Raw genomic sequence first — 18089 nt, 5'->3', positions numbered from 1 at the left:
GAATCTGTATCATGTGTTTAATTACGTGTTGGTTAAAGTAAATAGACGATATCCCCCCGGCGCAGCGGAGATACGGACGTACGCAGCGAGATCGTAATATGATCAACCACATTTGGCACATCTATTCCCGTCCCGCCTAATAATAACGTATCTTTAATGAGAACTGTTATTGTCGACTATTCTAACCCGAGATAGATGTGGTTTATGATTGACGTTAACATGGAAGACAATGACAGAAAGCCGCTGAAATCACCGCAGAGGAAAGCAGACGTATTAAAATTTATAGAACTTTAACAATGTGTGCTGGATTTAACATCCTCGAGAATCGGTAAGTCGAGTGTCGCGGCGGTTGGTTATAACGGGACTGCAGGCCACGGTGCTATGCTATAGATAAAAAAGTTGGTTCTAGTTCAACTGTGCTGTATGTACCCAGCACGATTCACCTAGAATGCAAGTCCTAGATCATGCTTCTATTTTCAAATGAGTTTATTTAATTAGCGTCTGTTTTTAGGATTCCGTAGCCAAATAGCAAAAAACGGAACCCTTATAGATTCGTCATGTCCGTCTGTCTGTCCGTTAATGTCACAGCCACTTTTTTCCGAAACTATAAGAACTATACTGTTCAAACTTGGTAAGTAGATTTATTCTATGAACCGCATTAAGATTTTCACACAAAAATAGAAAAAAAAAACAATAAATTTTGGGGGTTCCCCATACAAAAAAAAATTTTTCATCAAACCCATACGTGTGGGTTATCTATGGATAGGTCTTTAAAAATGATATTGAGGTTTGTAATATAATTTTTTTCTAAACTGGCACTTCCAAAGTGGTAAAATGTGTCCCCCCCCCCCCTGTAACTTCTAAAATAAGAGAATGATAAAACTACAAAAAATATATGATGTACATTACCATGCAAACTTTCACCGAAAATTGGTATGAACGAGAATTAGTAAGTAGTTTTTTTTTTAATTCGTCATAAAAATAAAAATTTTTTTTTTTTTCATTAAGCCCATACGTGTGTGGTACCTATGGATAGGTCTTCAAAAATGATATTGAGGTTTCTAATATCATTTTTTTCTAAACTGAATAGTTTGCGCGAGAGACATTTCCAAAGTGATAAAATAGATTAAGAGTCATACGATCTTGCCGCCGCCTACGCCATACAATCTAAATTACGCTCTCATTTTTAAGCGAAATTCTAAAATAGCATTAAATTGTAATACAAACAAAGAAGTTTTACATACAAAACTTCTACTCGCTTGATTTTATTTGTGGGCCATTTTTTCAGATTTTGTTAAAAATTGGTAGGTTGAAGTTAAACAGCTTCTTATTCTGATCGGAATAAACATGAAATCTAAATTAGGAACAAAAAAATGAAAGTTCCCATTGTGTTACGGAAAATTCCATAAGGTTTCCATAACTCAGTGGAACATTTTGTAGGACATGCGGTGAATTGCGCTTATATTGTACAGAATAAGGAACTCTATCTATCCACCATATTTTATCAAAATCCATAATGGCCCTTGTTTAACAATTTTTAGCAACGAAAACTATATTATCGATATATGTTACGTAAATGTTTATGCCAAGTTTCAAGTAATTTAAGCATGTCGTTTTCAAATGATTCACTTCGATTGTATGGGAGCGGTTTTTGGCGGCGGGTTCGTGTGACTCTTAAGCAAAATGTCATCGATGTTGATTGATTTCATTGTTGTACAAACAGCAACACTCTCACAACTGTACATCGGTGGAACTTATGCGTTTTGTAATAAGGTCCACCGATGGACACTGATGACAAAGTACAGCAAGCAGTATCATACCGGATACTATACTACTGATATGCGATGTGATACTGATAGGGCAACTTCAATTTCGCACATACCTATACGAGTACCAAGAACAAGATCTAAAACCGGTCCAGATGTCATGCTGTCATTCATCCGACGAGATTGACGTAACGTAACGAGTAAGTCGAAAGCTGAAAACTTCCCGCAGAATAGGACAATGGATTCTGGTTTCACAATGGACCAGTCGAAGCCAAAACAAGCTCACGTGGCGTATAAAATCGAATATTAAGCAACGGATACCAAAATAAAGATTCGATAGAGGAGAACTGCAAATCGAAACTCATATTATGAATATTTAGCAATTTAAATATAACTTGCATAGAGTTGGTGTTGGTCGTATCAATAAGAAAAAATCGGCCAAGAGAATGTCGGGCCATGCTCCGTGTAGGGTTGTGTAGTTACCATTATGTCAGAATAAGCTAAACGGGGGCATTTAGTAAGTATCATGTACAGTCCGCTGCAGAGAGGTGACCCCCCCTGCATAGAATCAGTCCATGCAGGGGGGGGGGGGGGGGTCACCTCTCTCTACAGCGGACTGTACATTATAAGCATAAGGGAGTACCTTCGCAGCTTTGTACGTCTTTTTACTAAGAAGAGAAGACTTTTTGCAATAATTCAAAAATGGCTGGACCGATCATGTTCGTTAATGGTTCGTTATAGTTTTCGATGAAAGACCTTGTTAAGTTTCAAGATTTTTTTTCATATTTTTTGGACACATGGTCACACTTTTTTCTTTCGGGGCGATTATTTCCGAAGATATTTACTTTATCAAAAAATGATTGTTGATGACCCTAAATTAGTTTTAAAAGAACTAGCCAACGATACCCCAAACCACTAGGTTAAAGCAAATGTTTATAGGTTATGTATCCATGTCAAATTGCAGTTTTCTAGCACTAACGAGCTCGGAGTAAAGCCGCGGACGGACGGACAGACGGACATGGCGAAACTATAAGGAATCCTAGTTGACTATGGAACCCTAAAAATTTGCACAATTTAGAAATGTGGGACACCTGGGTAATATTAAGCTAACGTAACGTAACGTAACGCGTGGACGCTAGCAAAACCATTAGGCCTAGCAAAGATGACAATCATTCGCGGAGAAACGAAACAAAACGCTATCTGTCTATATCGCACAAATGAGGAAGTATGATAGACAGGAAGCGTTTCGTTGTCGTAGGTCGTAGCGCAAATAATTGTCATCTTGGTTAGCCCAGAGGTGTAACTTGCGCTTAAAACACGTAAATATTATCTTAAAGAAACCCATACATTCATTCCACTCATTATTTTTCTGAAATTGTATAAGTGCGCGACCATATTTAAAGATGTCGCAGAAAAGCGTCCAATGTTGTAATAAACACCCGCTAAACCTGTTAGAACATAGCTTTTGGAAAACGCATAAAGTACTTCATTAAAAGAAATCATATGGATCTATATATAGGGTAGGATATCATGGAAAAGGTTTAGAGCTAATTTTAGAGATGCCACGAATATTCGGCATCTGTTCGGTATTCGGCCGAATATCGAATACCTGTTGTGTGTATACCTACATAAAAAGAAAAAAAAATATAATAAAAATTAACCGCAATGCACTTTTTTTTATACTACGTAGGTGTCATCAAGCATACGGCCCGCCTGATGGTTAAGCAGTCTCCGTAACCTATGTACGCCACTATATTTAATTTTAACATGTTTTCTTGGAAAGTTGTTGAATACGAAGACCCTAATATTAATATTTAGCATTTGTTCATTACAAATAATATTATTTTTATCATGGATTGACGCGACCTAATACATTCACTAGTTCTGAACAACAACTTCGTTTAATCTTAGCAAACGTTGTGCTTTGTTGGCGAACAGTTTTCATAATTAACGTGACTCAAAATGTTCGCATGTTATGCTGAATATTCGGTCGCTTCGGCCGTGAGAGGGGCATCTCTAGTTAATTTGCGTTCTTTACTATAATTCAATTTCCTGAAACATCTACAGACTGTAATTAACGGACTCAGTTAAATGAGATGGCTATATATAATATAGAGTAATATACAATACAAAACGTAAAGACCCACGGCCGTGAAACTAGCTCGGGGTAAGACTTGATTTAACTCCCAGCAATCAATTTATGCGTTATCTTGTAAACTTACGGGGATAAATAAGTAGAGAGTTTGAGAAACGATCGTTATAAATAACGACGCTACGAGGAAGGCTGGAGTAAAACTTACTAATTATTTTCTTACAGCCATTTTATTAACTTTGACGTATTTTGTTATCAATGTTATTAGTGCAGACCCTACCAGATTTTCCTTGGCAAAAGGTTTTTCAATGGACGACCTTTTACAATGGATAACTCAGAAAGAATACATCACCGTTGAGTCGCTCGCTAATCTCCAGTCATAGAGACCCAAAACAATGTTTTTTTTTTTCTAATGTTATTCTAAGTTACATCCTTCAAAATAACTTCATAGGTGTCGTCACATCAACAGGTGTCCGACGCGATCCGGACGTGTGGGGGCGGCCGCCCACGTATAATGGCAGTTATCGGCCCTTGGCCGATGTGACGAATTTCGGTTAACTTATTGCTCGGTGGGTTATTAAAAGATAAGTACAAATTGATTTGCAAGAGGCGGCGCTGAATGCTTTAAAAATATTAAAAGATTAGTAGCGTCTGATAACTAACTCTAGCGTTAATCTAGCGTCCTAGCGACTACTATAAATAACTGATGACATTATTTTAATCCTGCACAAGCATTGTGAAAAGTTAAAGAATTTGAATTTATATTATAGCACTTGAAGGAAAGTAATGGAAAGTTAGATATTGGATTGCCACACAAAGTAATTAAAATAAAGAGTCGCAAACTCAGTTATTAATGAACCTGATACGAAAGCCGGATATCAGAATGGACAAATAAGTACCTATCAACTTTTTTTTTGGGTTATTTGAAGTGGGGTTTTATTGTTTTTATTATAGCTATATGCGCATCAGTGGTACCCACCGCACCGATCTCCATACTGCCCTGCAGTGTTGGCCGAACGTTAATTACAATTGAATAATAACCAACCAACACCCAGTTTCAGCCAACACTGCTGCAATAAGCAGGGCAGCTTATTTGACAGTTAACAAATGTCAAATAGGTGGGTATTTTCGTAGCTCTTAGATACCCCGCCGCGTGGTATGTGTATACACATCACATAGTCATTCGCTCAAAATTAATAAAATTATATTAAGTACTAGCTTTTGCTCGCGGCTTCCCCGCAAGCTACTAAGCAAAAAAAAGGTTCTCAGTTTGACCCGTATGTTTGTATGAACCACATCGCACCCTAACAGGGTATTTGTTTTTCACGTCCACTTCGTTAAATTTTATAATCGTTGTCATTTTCGTAATCAGCGACCCGATAAACCATAGAAATAATACCCATGTTGATTTCCCCCTTTTAGGGGTTAAATTCTCAAAAAACCTGAAACACGTGTTTACTCATTTATTGTTAGGAATACTCTTGTAAAGTTTCGAATAAAACAGTCAAACTAATCTTGTTTGCCCATACAAATGTTGGACCCCCATTTCACCCCCTTAGGAGGTGAATTTTGAAAAATCCTTTCATAGTGCACCCCTAGAGACCTTCTAAAGAACCTACGTGCCAAATTTGGAATCTCTAGAACCAGCGGTTTAGGCTGTGCGTTGATATGTCAGTCAGTCAGTCAGTTTCTTCTTTTATATATTTAGATTACTTTCAGGCTTTGTAGTAAATCTGACCTAATAACATGTCTATTTGAAAGCATCAAAAACTTGCCTACCTTTCACTGAGTCGTATATATTTCGTTGGAAATGGGTGCCTTTCATCCCTTGGTTAACAATCTACTATTGAGGCCACGTAAAAGTGGTAAACGGTATTCAAAACAGTTGGCATAGACAGATAGATGGGGATGCATTAGGACCCCAGAACGCGTTTCGCCAATCACTGATGCAGATAATGGACGAGACGTGACTTCAATCTGAGCAGCCGCTCTCTTGTAAACGACAACTATATCTTGTGAATAGACCATTAACGGTGAAGTGACAGACTCACGTCTTCAGATGTAAACAGTATACATACTACAGAGTACCTGAATGTACACATTAAGGGGGGACACATTGATAAACTCATACAAGTTTTTAACGCACGAAATCAGAAGTCGTGGAGGTCAAGGGCGAAAAAACTAAATATTTAGGGTGAGAGATGAGAGATATCATCGAAATGAGATATCGAGATAAACAGAAGTCACCAAACGGTTTACAGCTTGCTATTAGAATTAAACTCGGCCCAAGCCCTCCTACAACTATACATACAACTCATCTGGGCAGCTCTACTGTGCTCCGTGCAGCCGAACTTTTAAAACTAAATTTGGATTTGCAAGTCACGCTCGCGCCCATGCGCGTAATAGTTAATAAATAATATTTAAAAACAATATTAATAAAAATAAAAATAACTTGTCAGGATGTCGCCGTCGACGGATACGTCTGGGAGGACACCATCATCATCATCATGATGATTCATCATCATCAGAATTAATATTTCTAACTATTGTCTGGTTGGTACATTTTCAATTTGATTTACAAATAGCTATGGATTTTAAATATATACATTTTTATGACTTAGCGTGTACCAAAACAATATCCACATACGTAAGGAGTGGTTCAGTAAAAAAGTTGCAGTGAATTATCTAGTATATTTTTTTATTTTTTACTGATTATGAAGTAGTTTTTTTTTTCAGTAATCCGTAGATAAAATACTATATGATAACAATAAAATCATATTGAGAAATATCAAATTATTTGAGTTTTCTCATTTTTATTGCAATGTACTTCGTAACTTTTTGTACAACACAATTTGACAATCTTCACCTGCCGTTTTCCACAATGCCACACTTGAATTTTAATTTTCACTAGTTGTATGCTTTTAGGAATATCATCTTATGAGTAAATTATACCAATAAACTAGAGTTCATCTTCGGTAGTCAGGAAGTTTCTCCAATCTAACCTCTGACAGAGGTTTTTCTATGGGAGACAAATTTCTGTAAAAATCGCAAATACACAAAAATGAAAATTCCATGTAACTACTTCAAAGTGAAGTCAAATCAAAAATGTGCAATATCCAACATAAGACAATTTAATAGTGCATTAAAGAGCTTATCAAATTTAAAGAAACAACTATGTTTATGAGAAACACCTCATAAATTCTCACAGAAGACGCTGTTCAAAGTCTTAGGAGACATGTAATATAAAAGGCGAACATTCAATTCGCCCTTTTATTTTAAATACGATTGTATTTAATTGTATAGAATAGTATGTACGGATTACTACAAAAATGCGCTACTTAATAATTATCACTAAATAAAATGAAAAATCCACATAATGTGCTGCTACTTTTTTTCTGAACCACTCCTTATGTGAATTTTAAGTGTTTTTATTCATACGTAAGTAATACTAGATTCAAAGACAGTGTACAAACAAAGCGTAAATCCAAGTGCTATCATATTTACATACGATGCGCTAGAAAATTGTTATGCCGCGGCAATTTACATACCTTGCGTCAACAAGACAAAAAACGGCTTTCCAGTCCAGCTATAAAATCAGTACGCATAGGAATACATACAGTCAACATTATTACCAGTTACTTCACACTCACATCTCACAGGACTGTCTCATTGTTAAGAGGGTTTGTGCTATTATTGGTCTCCACGTTGAACATGCCTTTGTTTTTTAGATATGTATTGTAAACAAAGTATCGAAAAGCAACCGTAAAAATAAATATATTTGACACTTAAATTCCAAAAAAACTTATTACGAGCCGACAAGGATGTATGATATATTATTAACCGGTACAAATCAGAGATCTATATGCGTAAATACCTAATTAGACAAGTTTTCGTAAATCGGAAAACACGGTCAACCACAAGCACTAAACCTATTTTGCAAAGTAATCCAATACAAATACAAATGTTTAAATATACAGTGAATGAGAGCTCGATATAGGCCAAAGAAGCGACTACGCTACATGATTGATGATGCCAATTTCCTATTGATCGGAGTACTAATATACTTTCATGCGGAGCTTTTTATTTACGTAACATTTGATTAAACTATAGCGGTATTTTCTTTCGCAATCAGAGATATATTATATGGGTAACATTTAAAGCAAATTATTTAAATTCAATAGACAAATAAATGTTGTCTAGTCTATAAATAAGCGCCTGGATTACTCAATATTTACTTTACAGAGATGTTATCGTACGTCTCACGAGAAGCATTTCGAGTAGAGTCATTGCACTTTCTATTAAGAATCGAGGGCACATTACGCGTACAATATGCGAAATGATCATTGACGTCTCATTGGACAAGGAGCCGTTGATCTAATCAACTGTAACAGACCCAAGTGACTTGTTTATGTAGTCATCCTGTTTTGTAAACTGAAAGCATAGACAAATAGAAAATAATAGTAGCAAAAACATAGTACATAATTGAATACACAGGATGTTTTTGTTGGGAACCTCTACAGCTTCGTAGTAATAATGAATCTTAGAATGGATAAAGTTAGTTTTTTTATAAAGTAGGTATTCTAAATCTTACACCGCAGGATTTGAAGATTTTTGAGTAACTATGATATTCATTTTAATCCGATACAGACACTAATGTAGGTATACTAGGTAGGTACCTGCAGAAGCAGGTATCGATTTTATGTTTAGCCAAATGACATACTTGTCAAATATTGGTTGAAATATATTACCACTGGAGTTCACTGGACAGAAAGTAACGATTTACGAGTAAGATCAAGTGCGGTGAAAAACATTGAAATGCTATGCTAGTTTTTCTATGAAAAAAACTCTAGGTTAGAATACAAAGTTGTATTGAGCTTAAACACGATGTATACAATACCACCACGCCTCATTCGATTTCAAAGATTCTCCTTTGCACGCTATCAATTTGCAAATAAACAAAATGTTAAAACTATAATTGTTAAAATTTATTTATAGTCAAATAAAATACCTGAAGATTTGCAAATAGCGATAAAATAAAACTAACAACCGGTTAGTATTTGCTGAATCCAATGAACGACTCACAGATGTCAATAATTAGCCGTGTATCTGTTACAACGACACACCATGTGTAATCTGTGTAAGTCACAGCTGTGATTAAACTGATTACCGGTGTTAAGAGTTAAGACGTGACAGAATGTTGCAGTTAATGAGACGTTGCACTGGACACGACTCTATTAATGCGTTTTTTAATACTACGAATTAAGAGTTTTTTTGACCGGTAGATTATATTATATTGTGTTTCTTTGTAATATACCTAGGTTTCAGCATATTTGCACAAACAAGTTTGCATTTGCCAGGGTTTTTGACTATGTTCTTGGTTTGTGTTTTATAGAGTAAAATCATCTGACTACATGAATTAACAACAATATCTGGGAAACCGAGCTTTGCTCGGATAACATATAAAAACTCAGAAATGCGCGTTTTCCCTGAGATAAGACATCGATTTTTCGCCCCCGAAAACCTCCATATAGAAAATTTCATCGAAATCGTTAGAGCCGTTTCCGAGATCCCCGAAATATAAATATACAAGAATTGCTTGTTTAAAGGTATAAGATATATGTTTGTTTTCTATTCCTGGACATTTTCTACATTCTAAATAATTTATCAAAATAAAAACAAGATATTTCCATTAGCTCACATTTACCAATAATTATAAATTATTTATTCTAACCGTTGACCGTATAAACGACATCGAATATATTTACTCTTACACGATTTCGAGTAGGAGGATGGTCCCACGGCCGTCAAGCTGAATATTCCGCAATTGCTTATTGATCTTCCATCGAGTCATTAATTTGTCCATGAGCGTCTCCATGACGGATTAGGATGGCTCACGGTATCGGTAGCACGATTTGGCTTTCACTTGGCTAATGTGATATCCATTCTGCAATTGATCTCTATACGTACAAAGATTATCTTTAGTTCGGTAATAATAAATTACGCCGCGGTCTCGTGAAATGTATTTTAAAACTTTGAACTGGCCAAATACTTAACAATATTTCATAAAAAACAAAATCCCACCAAAAACATTCTGTAAAAAACTAGCCATGTCTCGATGGAGCAGCTTGTTTATCTCTAAAAAGTGGCAATTTTCCATCGTTAATGGGTAGCGGTTCTGGCGACAGATTGGTGCAATGGTGTCATGGAGCACCTGGTTTTGTACCCTTGTGTACCCTTCAACGGCAAATTCACACAACATTAACTATAATAATAAAGAAATCGCAGTAAGGAACCTTAGACTTGGCACGACTTTGTCTAGATTTCATTACTTTTTAGAGATAAACAAGCAGCTCCATCGAGACTTGGCTAGTTTTTTAGAGAATGTTTTTGGCGGGATTTCACTTCTTTTTGTAGAAAACGTGGGCTTATTGATTTATTTTATTAGATTTTCTTATTTGACACAGTTTTTTTCTTTTTAGGAGTAGTTTTTTATTATTATTTTGTTTTCTAATAAGGGTCACCAGGTACTCCAGATCTTCGACTATCCTAGTTTTTATAGTTTTCCCTTTATGTGGCCATTAAACCCTAACTCTGTACCAAATTTCAGCTCTCTGAGTTTATGGGAAGTACTAGTTCTATTTTGATGATCATGAGTGAGTGAGTGAGTGAGTATCATAAATGCGAAACTTTGTTTTCGCTTAACTTCGGAACTAAATGACCTACAGACTTGAAATTTTGGATTTTAAGTATGTGATTATAGCTTACTGGATGACGAAAATTTCTGCGTTCTGGTCTTATCCAGAGGTTCTCAAATAGGGGCCTGAAAATGCGGCGAAATGGTTCCAGTAAAGGATGGTACGGCAGTGTTTGCTTCGCGCTCGACTTGGCGGGGGTACTGCCGTGCCCCCAGATTACAAAGACGAAAATCAAGACAAAGTATCTGATCTACACCTCGAGGAAATCGTACAGTAAAAATTACAACCATACTAATATGTATTATAAATGCAAAAGTAATAACTCTATCTTTCTGTCTGTCTTTCTGTTAACATTTCGTATGGAGATATTTTGTGTCCTGGGGAAGGACATAGGATAGTCTACATCCCGGAAACCATCGCATAAGGGGTGAAAAGGGGGTAGGAATTTATTATGGAATTGTTATCACTAATTCTACGCAGATGAAGTCGCGAGCAGAAGCTAGTTATTATATATAGTAAAAGAGCAGAAGGCAGATCCTTATCTTAGGCTCTAAATGCTATCGTGACGCAATAGACTTTATTGTATGAGTAGGCTTTGAAATACATAATATTAAATTCCGGCATCGCCGTATCAAACAATTCAAATTGAAAGTTATCGTCGATTCGCGTCGTGACTAGCGAAAATATAAAATTACCGAATATAAGTTTCCAAACAAATTCAGATTAACGATTATAGACGCCAAGAATATTAACGAAGCGATAGTGTTTTGTGTCGGACGTTCAAAAGCAATTACGTAGTTAAGTGAAGCAAATAGGCTGCAATGTAGATTGGAGAGAGATTATCGGAACATTATGGGGGGCCGTGACGAAGCAAATTACATAAAATATTAGTCAAAGACAATTTTGCTACATCAAAGATGCTGGTAACAAAAGCAGACTCAAATTTCTGCTATAATGATAACATGTTTTTGATGCTACTCTTTCGATAAATGTTTTAAAAACTAAAAGTAAAAAGATTTATGAAAATTAAGTTAAGTCGGAACTTCGGGATGTGTAACCAATGTATTACACATCCGCTTCTTCGGACGGATCGGTTCTTGTTACGTTACTTATGAATCGGAAGTTATATCGGATGTCATTTTTTTAGCTTTTAACACCTAAGGGTCAATTTTTTTATTACTGCATAATAAATGCTCATTAATATTTATAATGTTTTATTTTTACCCGTAACATCTCGCCCACCTCTCACTCAGGCTCTGATTCTGGATACGGTTCCATTTTCGGTTCCGATTCCGTTTCAGGTTCCGATAAGCTAAATTTATAACATCTGGTCCCGCTTTCGGTTCCGATAAAACCACATCCGTTACATCCCTGATGAAAATGCTCTATCAATTAGTTGATGACTTTTCCTAATCGATTAGGGTTTATGATAGACGTGTATTTTTATATAATGGAAACCGACCGAAATTTTTTAACTACTTTCTCGGAAGAAAAGTTTAATAAGTGCAAGTTTTAAGTGCAAAGCTTGAAATATAAATAGATAAATAAATAAATTTTTATTGGCATTAAGGTAAGTACATTTTAGTGATTGAAGTCCCTGACTTCTGAGCTAGGTAAAAACCTGTGTTACAGAAGTCAGTGTCCTCTCCCAAACATAATAGTAACTATTAAGACTTTATCCATTTTCATTTTAGACTTAAAGTAGATAATTAAGGCTTGTTTTAATATTATAAAACAAATGCCATTCTAATAAGAATACAATGCAATTTATTTTAAATAATATTTTTATATATATATATTTTTATATTATTATTAAATATTAGTCGACAGGGCAGTTCGTTCTATCAAAATTGCCAAAGCTACCAACCCTTGAAATTAGTTCCCCGAGCGGATCAAGGGCTCCTTTAGTTTAGAACACATATAGGTATATGCAAGTGAAAAGATGCAAAGAGATTTTGATGTCCTAATGAACCTAAGATATAGGTACCTATAATATAACAATTGTATAAAACTACTTTCCGAGGTCCGAACCCGACAATGACTGGCCAAAAGTGCTGATTACGAACGTTGTTCGCGGGTCATTAGTATCTCTGTCGTGAGCGACAGACAGACCTTTGTATATCGACGTGCTGGTAGCGATTGTATCTAATGAACACCCACAAAAAGATATCTGATTACACTTTATTAAAGCAAAATTGTGCCAGATACAATGATAAATATGTTTTACTTAAAAAGAAAGTTTCAAAAGCGAAGTGTTCTAAATCGATTTCAATCTAAGAGGTAAAAAGTCCAAATAATGTTCAAATATGATAATTATTCGATAGAAAGCTGCAAGTAATGTTTAATTGACAAATGGGAATGTGCACTGTGCATTATGCCGGCGACCAAAACCCATTTAAGACGAAATCTCGCAGTGAAATAACTACAAGTTAAAACCATTTGGTGGATAACATCTACATTTCTCCGTTTGTTTACTTTGTCGGCTACTTTGAATTTTACTCTGGAAACACCTTCTATATTTAAATAGAGAAAGCATGAACTAGTAAGTTATATCAACCAAATTCAGTTGAGGATGATTTTGTCATAAGTCATAACATAAAACGATAAAGGATTTCATATAATATTACTGTCACTTTCACAAGTCTAATGTAATCCATAATTTAATATTATTCATAGGTATATCGTATTTAGAATATTCAGAACATAGTTTTATATATAAATTCGTCCCTTTCTGCTTTCGTCACCCATTCTTCATTCGTCACTGTCGATATTTGGCTATTTCTTATTCCGGCTTAGTTCGGTATTCGTCAACATCATCTTTAGGCATGTTCAATGTTGTTTTTAGACTCACTCGTTATTCGTATTTTTTTTCACGGCACGTTCGTTGTTGGTCCTATTCGATTTTGGCAAGTTCTTAATTCATCTTATTCTGCATTCGTCACTTACGCTGGAAGTCTTTGTCATCTTTGGTCATGTTTGCTGTTTGTCTTTTCCTAGCGTAGCGTTGGGTATTAGTAATGAAGGAAGCCATAAACAAGAAACTTAATAAAAATAAAGAAAAAATAGTGAGTGGGGCAAATATCGAAAGAGATAAACAGAGAATGTGTTCAACAAAGAAATATATAAATTACTAAAGAGGCGAAATAAGAAAAACACGAACTTAGAATAGTCCCAAAAACGACAAGACAAATAAAGAGTGAGTCTAGTTGTTAAACATATAAGTTGTTTAAACTCGAAATTTCAATTCTATTTCAATTTTTTATTTATAAAATATACATTTTACACGTCAAATTTGTAACAAACAACATACGTAGTTATATAATTAAATAGGTACATATTTATGTTATTAAGTCTGTAAGTATATTGTAGGTACAAAACTAATCCAGAACTGCAAAACAAACCTAAATGCACTGGCTAACTCCAATAAAGTCCCACTGAAATGGGTACCAGGGCACTCCGACATTAACGAAAACGAAGAAGCGGACGAACTTGCTGGAAAGGGCGCAGACCGACACACCCCTGGTTGGCCCAGAACCGTTCTGTGGAAACACTAAACGGGACGAATATTCTGGACTGGACTGGTGGAAATTCGTTAAAGAACAAGAACACTCGCAAGCTCTAATCGAAGGGTTCAAAACAGCAAAACTGCTAAGGAGCTTCAAAGGGCTCAAAGGACACAAAATCTGCGCGGTGACTAGAATATTGACTGGACACTGACGACACTGTCAGTTGACCAACAAATAAGGTGCAACATGCAGGTCATGAGACTGATTCGGTCAGGAGACTGCAATGCACATCCTCCGTTCCTGTGGTGGTCCACAGGAACGGAGGCTGCTGTCAAAAAGAAGTACCTACTTAGAGCGGTATGTTATGCAACCCTATGAGGTACAGAACATTACGGCCCAAAGAATCCGGAACTTCCTGGATTCAACGGGCTTTAGCAATGAAAATGAACTTTAAAGGGCCATCACAATACTTAGATCACTGATTGGTGGAAGTGGCACTCAACACCCACAATAGGTAATATTTATAGACATAAGTGGAAATATTATTCAGTATGTTTATTCATGCACAGCTTTTATTTAGGTAAACGCAAGCTGGGTGTGTTCATCCGGATAACGCCGGGAGCATCGTCCTCAAAACTGGCACCGTCTAAGGTGACCTTCAGGGTGTTTGCGGCAATTTTCGTACGCCTATCGAGTTTGGGTCGACCGGAATGAATATTTAAAAAGAGAAAATATTACAGCATCAAATTTGAATACACATGGGATTGTAAAGCATAAGTGCCCATTAGTCGTAACCATTACTTCAAGTAAGTTTCAACGACTTTATCGAGATAGATATGCAAGAATTTATACCACGACGGTGGCAAACAAGAATACGGCCCGCCTGATGGTAAGCAGTCACCGCAGCCTATGGACGCCTGCACCTCCAAAGGTGTTACATGCGCGTTGCCGACCCTTTAAAAACCTGTACACTCCTTTTTTGAAGAACCCCATACTGTAGACCCTCGGGAAACCCTCGGAGGGGAGCTCATAATAATCTTGCTTAATCTTGATTAATTTTTAATGAATAATTAATGTAATAGTAATAGGTATTACTGTAAAATCTTTGGAAATCTCCCTTGTAATTTCCTTAACTCAAATAAGTTGCTATCGAAATGGTATGTATTACCTATGTATTACGAGGTTGCCGATATCTAGTTATAACATAACGGTGATAAATGATAAAGTCTGCCAGGTTAGTCAGGTAACGACAACCTAGGCAAACATTAAGCTCAAAGCGTGTCAGGGAAAGCAAACAATCGTGATCAGAAGACGCATGATCGCGGCGCGGCTTTGTACAAGATTGATAAGACAGTCGACCGTGATGACAAATTTTATAATGTACTTATTTGTAGTGGCGACGGCGGGGGCTACATCACTAGGCGCACGACCCCAGATCAGATACGATATATATAAAATCATAAGTATCATAACAATGACAAATGTTGTCACTCGACTGTGTCTTGAAGACTCGAGGAAATGGGCTTTCTTACTAGAACAGAAGATTTGTCAAAAGCTTGAACTCACAATACTAGCAGGTACGATAAAACGAGACTGTCTGGCGACAAGGCATGAGGAGAGCTCGAGTGCGTGCTACTTGGAGCACTCCGATGACACGGCACGACACGCTGGTCTTAAATTTTAAATAAATAGAACGCAAGGTTCTCTGGCGTAAATTGGAATAAAAATACATTCCTTTATATATATATATTTTTTTAATTTCCGCGCACATTTGCCTGTAATGGGCGAGTAAATAAGTGGGAATTGAGCGTTAGAATCGCCATTACATCACACATTATTGTATTAGAATAGATACGTCAAGAAACTGAAGATATAAGACAAACAATCGAAGGGGTCAACATGAACGATCAAAGACACATTTTTCAGATTCCATTTTCGTCAGGATAAATTATAGCCTGTTTTTTTCAGACGAAATCGGAATTCCCCTTTGGACAGAAATAACTTAACTTTGGCGTGAAAGATTTGGAATTATCCTGTGATGCTTGCATCTCTTAATATGGTCCACCAGTAAATCGAATAATTAAAACATTTCATTCACGAGTTAACTAGAAGCGGGGCTCCTCTATCTCTGCGCGGTTTGCCCTTCGGGCATCTAAAGCTACCTAACGAACCTAACCTACCTACCTATTGATTTAGGGTGACGTTCGTGAAAACATTACGCTTTGGGGAAAAAGTTACCTACCTCGTAGGTTAGATTCGTTAGGTAGATTCAGATGTCCGAAGGGTAAACCACCCAGAAATAGGAGCTCTCAGATAAGTTGTGAAGGAAATGTCTTTGGACAAGAAAGAGTGCGGTTTTATTCTGACGAAAGCGGAATCTGACCAATGTCCTTTATCGTCCGAAAAAAAATAGGCTATAATTTATCCTGACGAAAAAGGAATCTGACGAATGTGTCTTAGATCACGTGAACAAACTGCTGAATAGCTATAGGATCATTTATGAGGATAGAATAACTTTACGAGACTATTAAACCTAAAGGTACGTTAACGGACGGCACGTCGTCTGCTGCTGTCGTCTATGGTTGGGTTCCAACTTGTACCTTTATAGTGTAATTGGGGGTCAGATTTGTTTTGGTCTCGCCTGTAGCACTGTAGCAAATTGTCAGTAAGTGTTATGAACAGCCCCTGACAGAATGCCAAAGCTGCAAAGCAGGAGTGGCCGGCAGAACAGATGAAATCAATTAAGGACTAAACCGCCATTGTTTACTAAGATCCTCACACACGAAACGACCTAAGTTTCCTTCTGTACTATTTAATTTAGTCCCTAAATCTACGAGCGTGCCGTCTTCGCGTGAATGACGTAATGTTACCTATTGCGCACCATTGCATATTTACTGCCTATAGAAACTAGAAGCGTGATAAAGCATCGCCTTGCGCCGTATTTGCTCACTTCTGCTTTACGAATAGGTATCTTGATTGGTATGTCTAGTTGCCATTATTGTACCTACGTACATGTGTTTCTAATGACATAGTTTAAATTATAGCCTAGTAGAAGATGTAAGGCCATGGAAAATTGCGAAGTATAGGGACAGACGCCTAACTTTGACTGAGTAGGCGCAATGTCAAGCATCTTAAACAATAACAGAGTTATGGAATGTTTTGATTTTTGATTGGTGTCCTTGGACATCTCCGTTTATTTGTGACCAGAAAAGTTCGAGCTTCCTCAATGTAAGTTGGTAGAGCTTAGGTGTATCGTAGCCATGGCATAATAAAAATATACGTAACCAAGCAGATCTATCGCTAAACAGGGATAAGATAAGGAAAAACCAAGACAAGGATACCACTTAAAAGGGTTAAGAATATTGAGTTATTTTGCACAAATCCGCAAAATATATAGGTATAATCAGTACAATATTGTAGATGTAGAGTCAGAAATATATCTGCCTATTTTTTCTTCTTTTAAGCATTGCGATTTAACAATTGAGAGAATTATAAATAGAATCCTGAGAGCTGACTCATTATAATAACAAATATGAATGAAATGCTGCCAAATAAAAGACAATAATAATTATTGCTAATACTTGATTCCGTCCTACCTGACACCAACGAAATTTAGTCGTCAGGTGAACCTGTTCTTTGAAATGTTATTAAATACATTAACGGTCAAGCTGAAAGACACAATAATAAGCAACAAAATTCACCGATAAAGAAAATATTTTTTCAAAACACTCACCTTCATAAGTCTCCATGTCGTTCCCGACCAAAAAAAAGAAAAGTTAATAAAATAATAAAGCGTTTCTATGACGACGCATGACAGCAATCAAACTCTTCCTTCAAAACTTATAGGATTCCCATTGGTTAATTTTTGACGGCCAAGTATTGTCTACTATTTTTATTGTTTATGGCTAGACCACGGACACGTTTCGGAAGACTAGATTTAGTTCCATTAAAAAAAGCTTTTTTGATAATTTGTCTCGTCAGATTCTATCAATCATTATAATTTATTTTTTTGGATCTTATACAATTTGTT

At 36.3% G+C, this 18089-nt stretch overlaps 1 protein-coding gene across 1 annotated transcript in view; it reads right to left on the bottom strand.

Annotated features, from left to right (window-relative positions):
• The window catches only part of LOC133526105 (putative uncharacterized protein DDB_G0282133), a 54804-nt gene extending 36856 nt beyond the window's left edge, over positions 1-17948 (bottom strand). The window contains exon 1 of the mRNA XM_061862571.1: positions 17793-17948. Within this exon, the coding sequence (XP_061718555.1) occupies positions 17793-17808 (16 nt within the window). The 5' untranslated portion in view covers positions 17809-17948. The remainder of the gene's footprint in view (positions 1-17792) is intronic.
• Positions 17949-18089: the final 141 nt, after the last annotated feature.

This window comes from Cydia pomonella, chromosome 16, assembly GCF_033807575.1.
Source record: "Cydia pomonella isolate Wapato2018A chromosome 16, ilCydPomo1, whole genome shotgun sequence".
NCBI lineage: Eukaryota > Metazoa > Arthropoda > Insecta > Lepidoptera > Tortricidae > Cydia > Cydia pomonella.
This window is presented reverse-complemented; position numbering and strand designations above follow the sequence as displayed.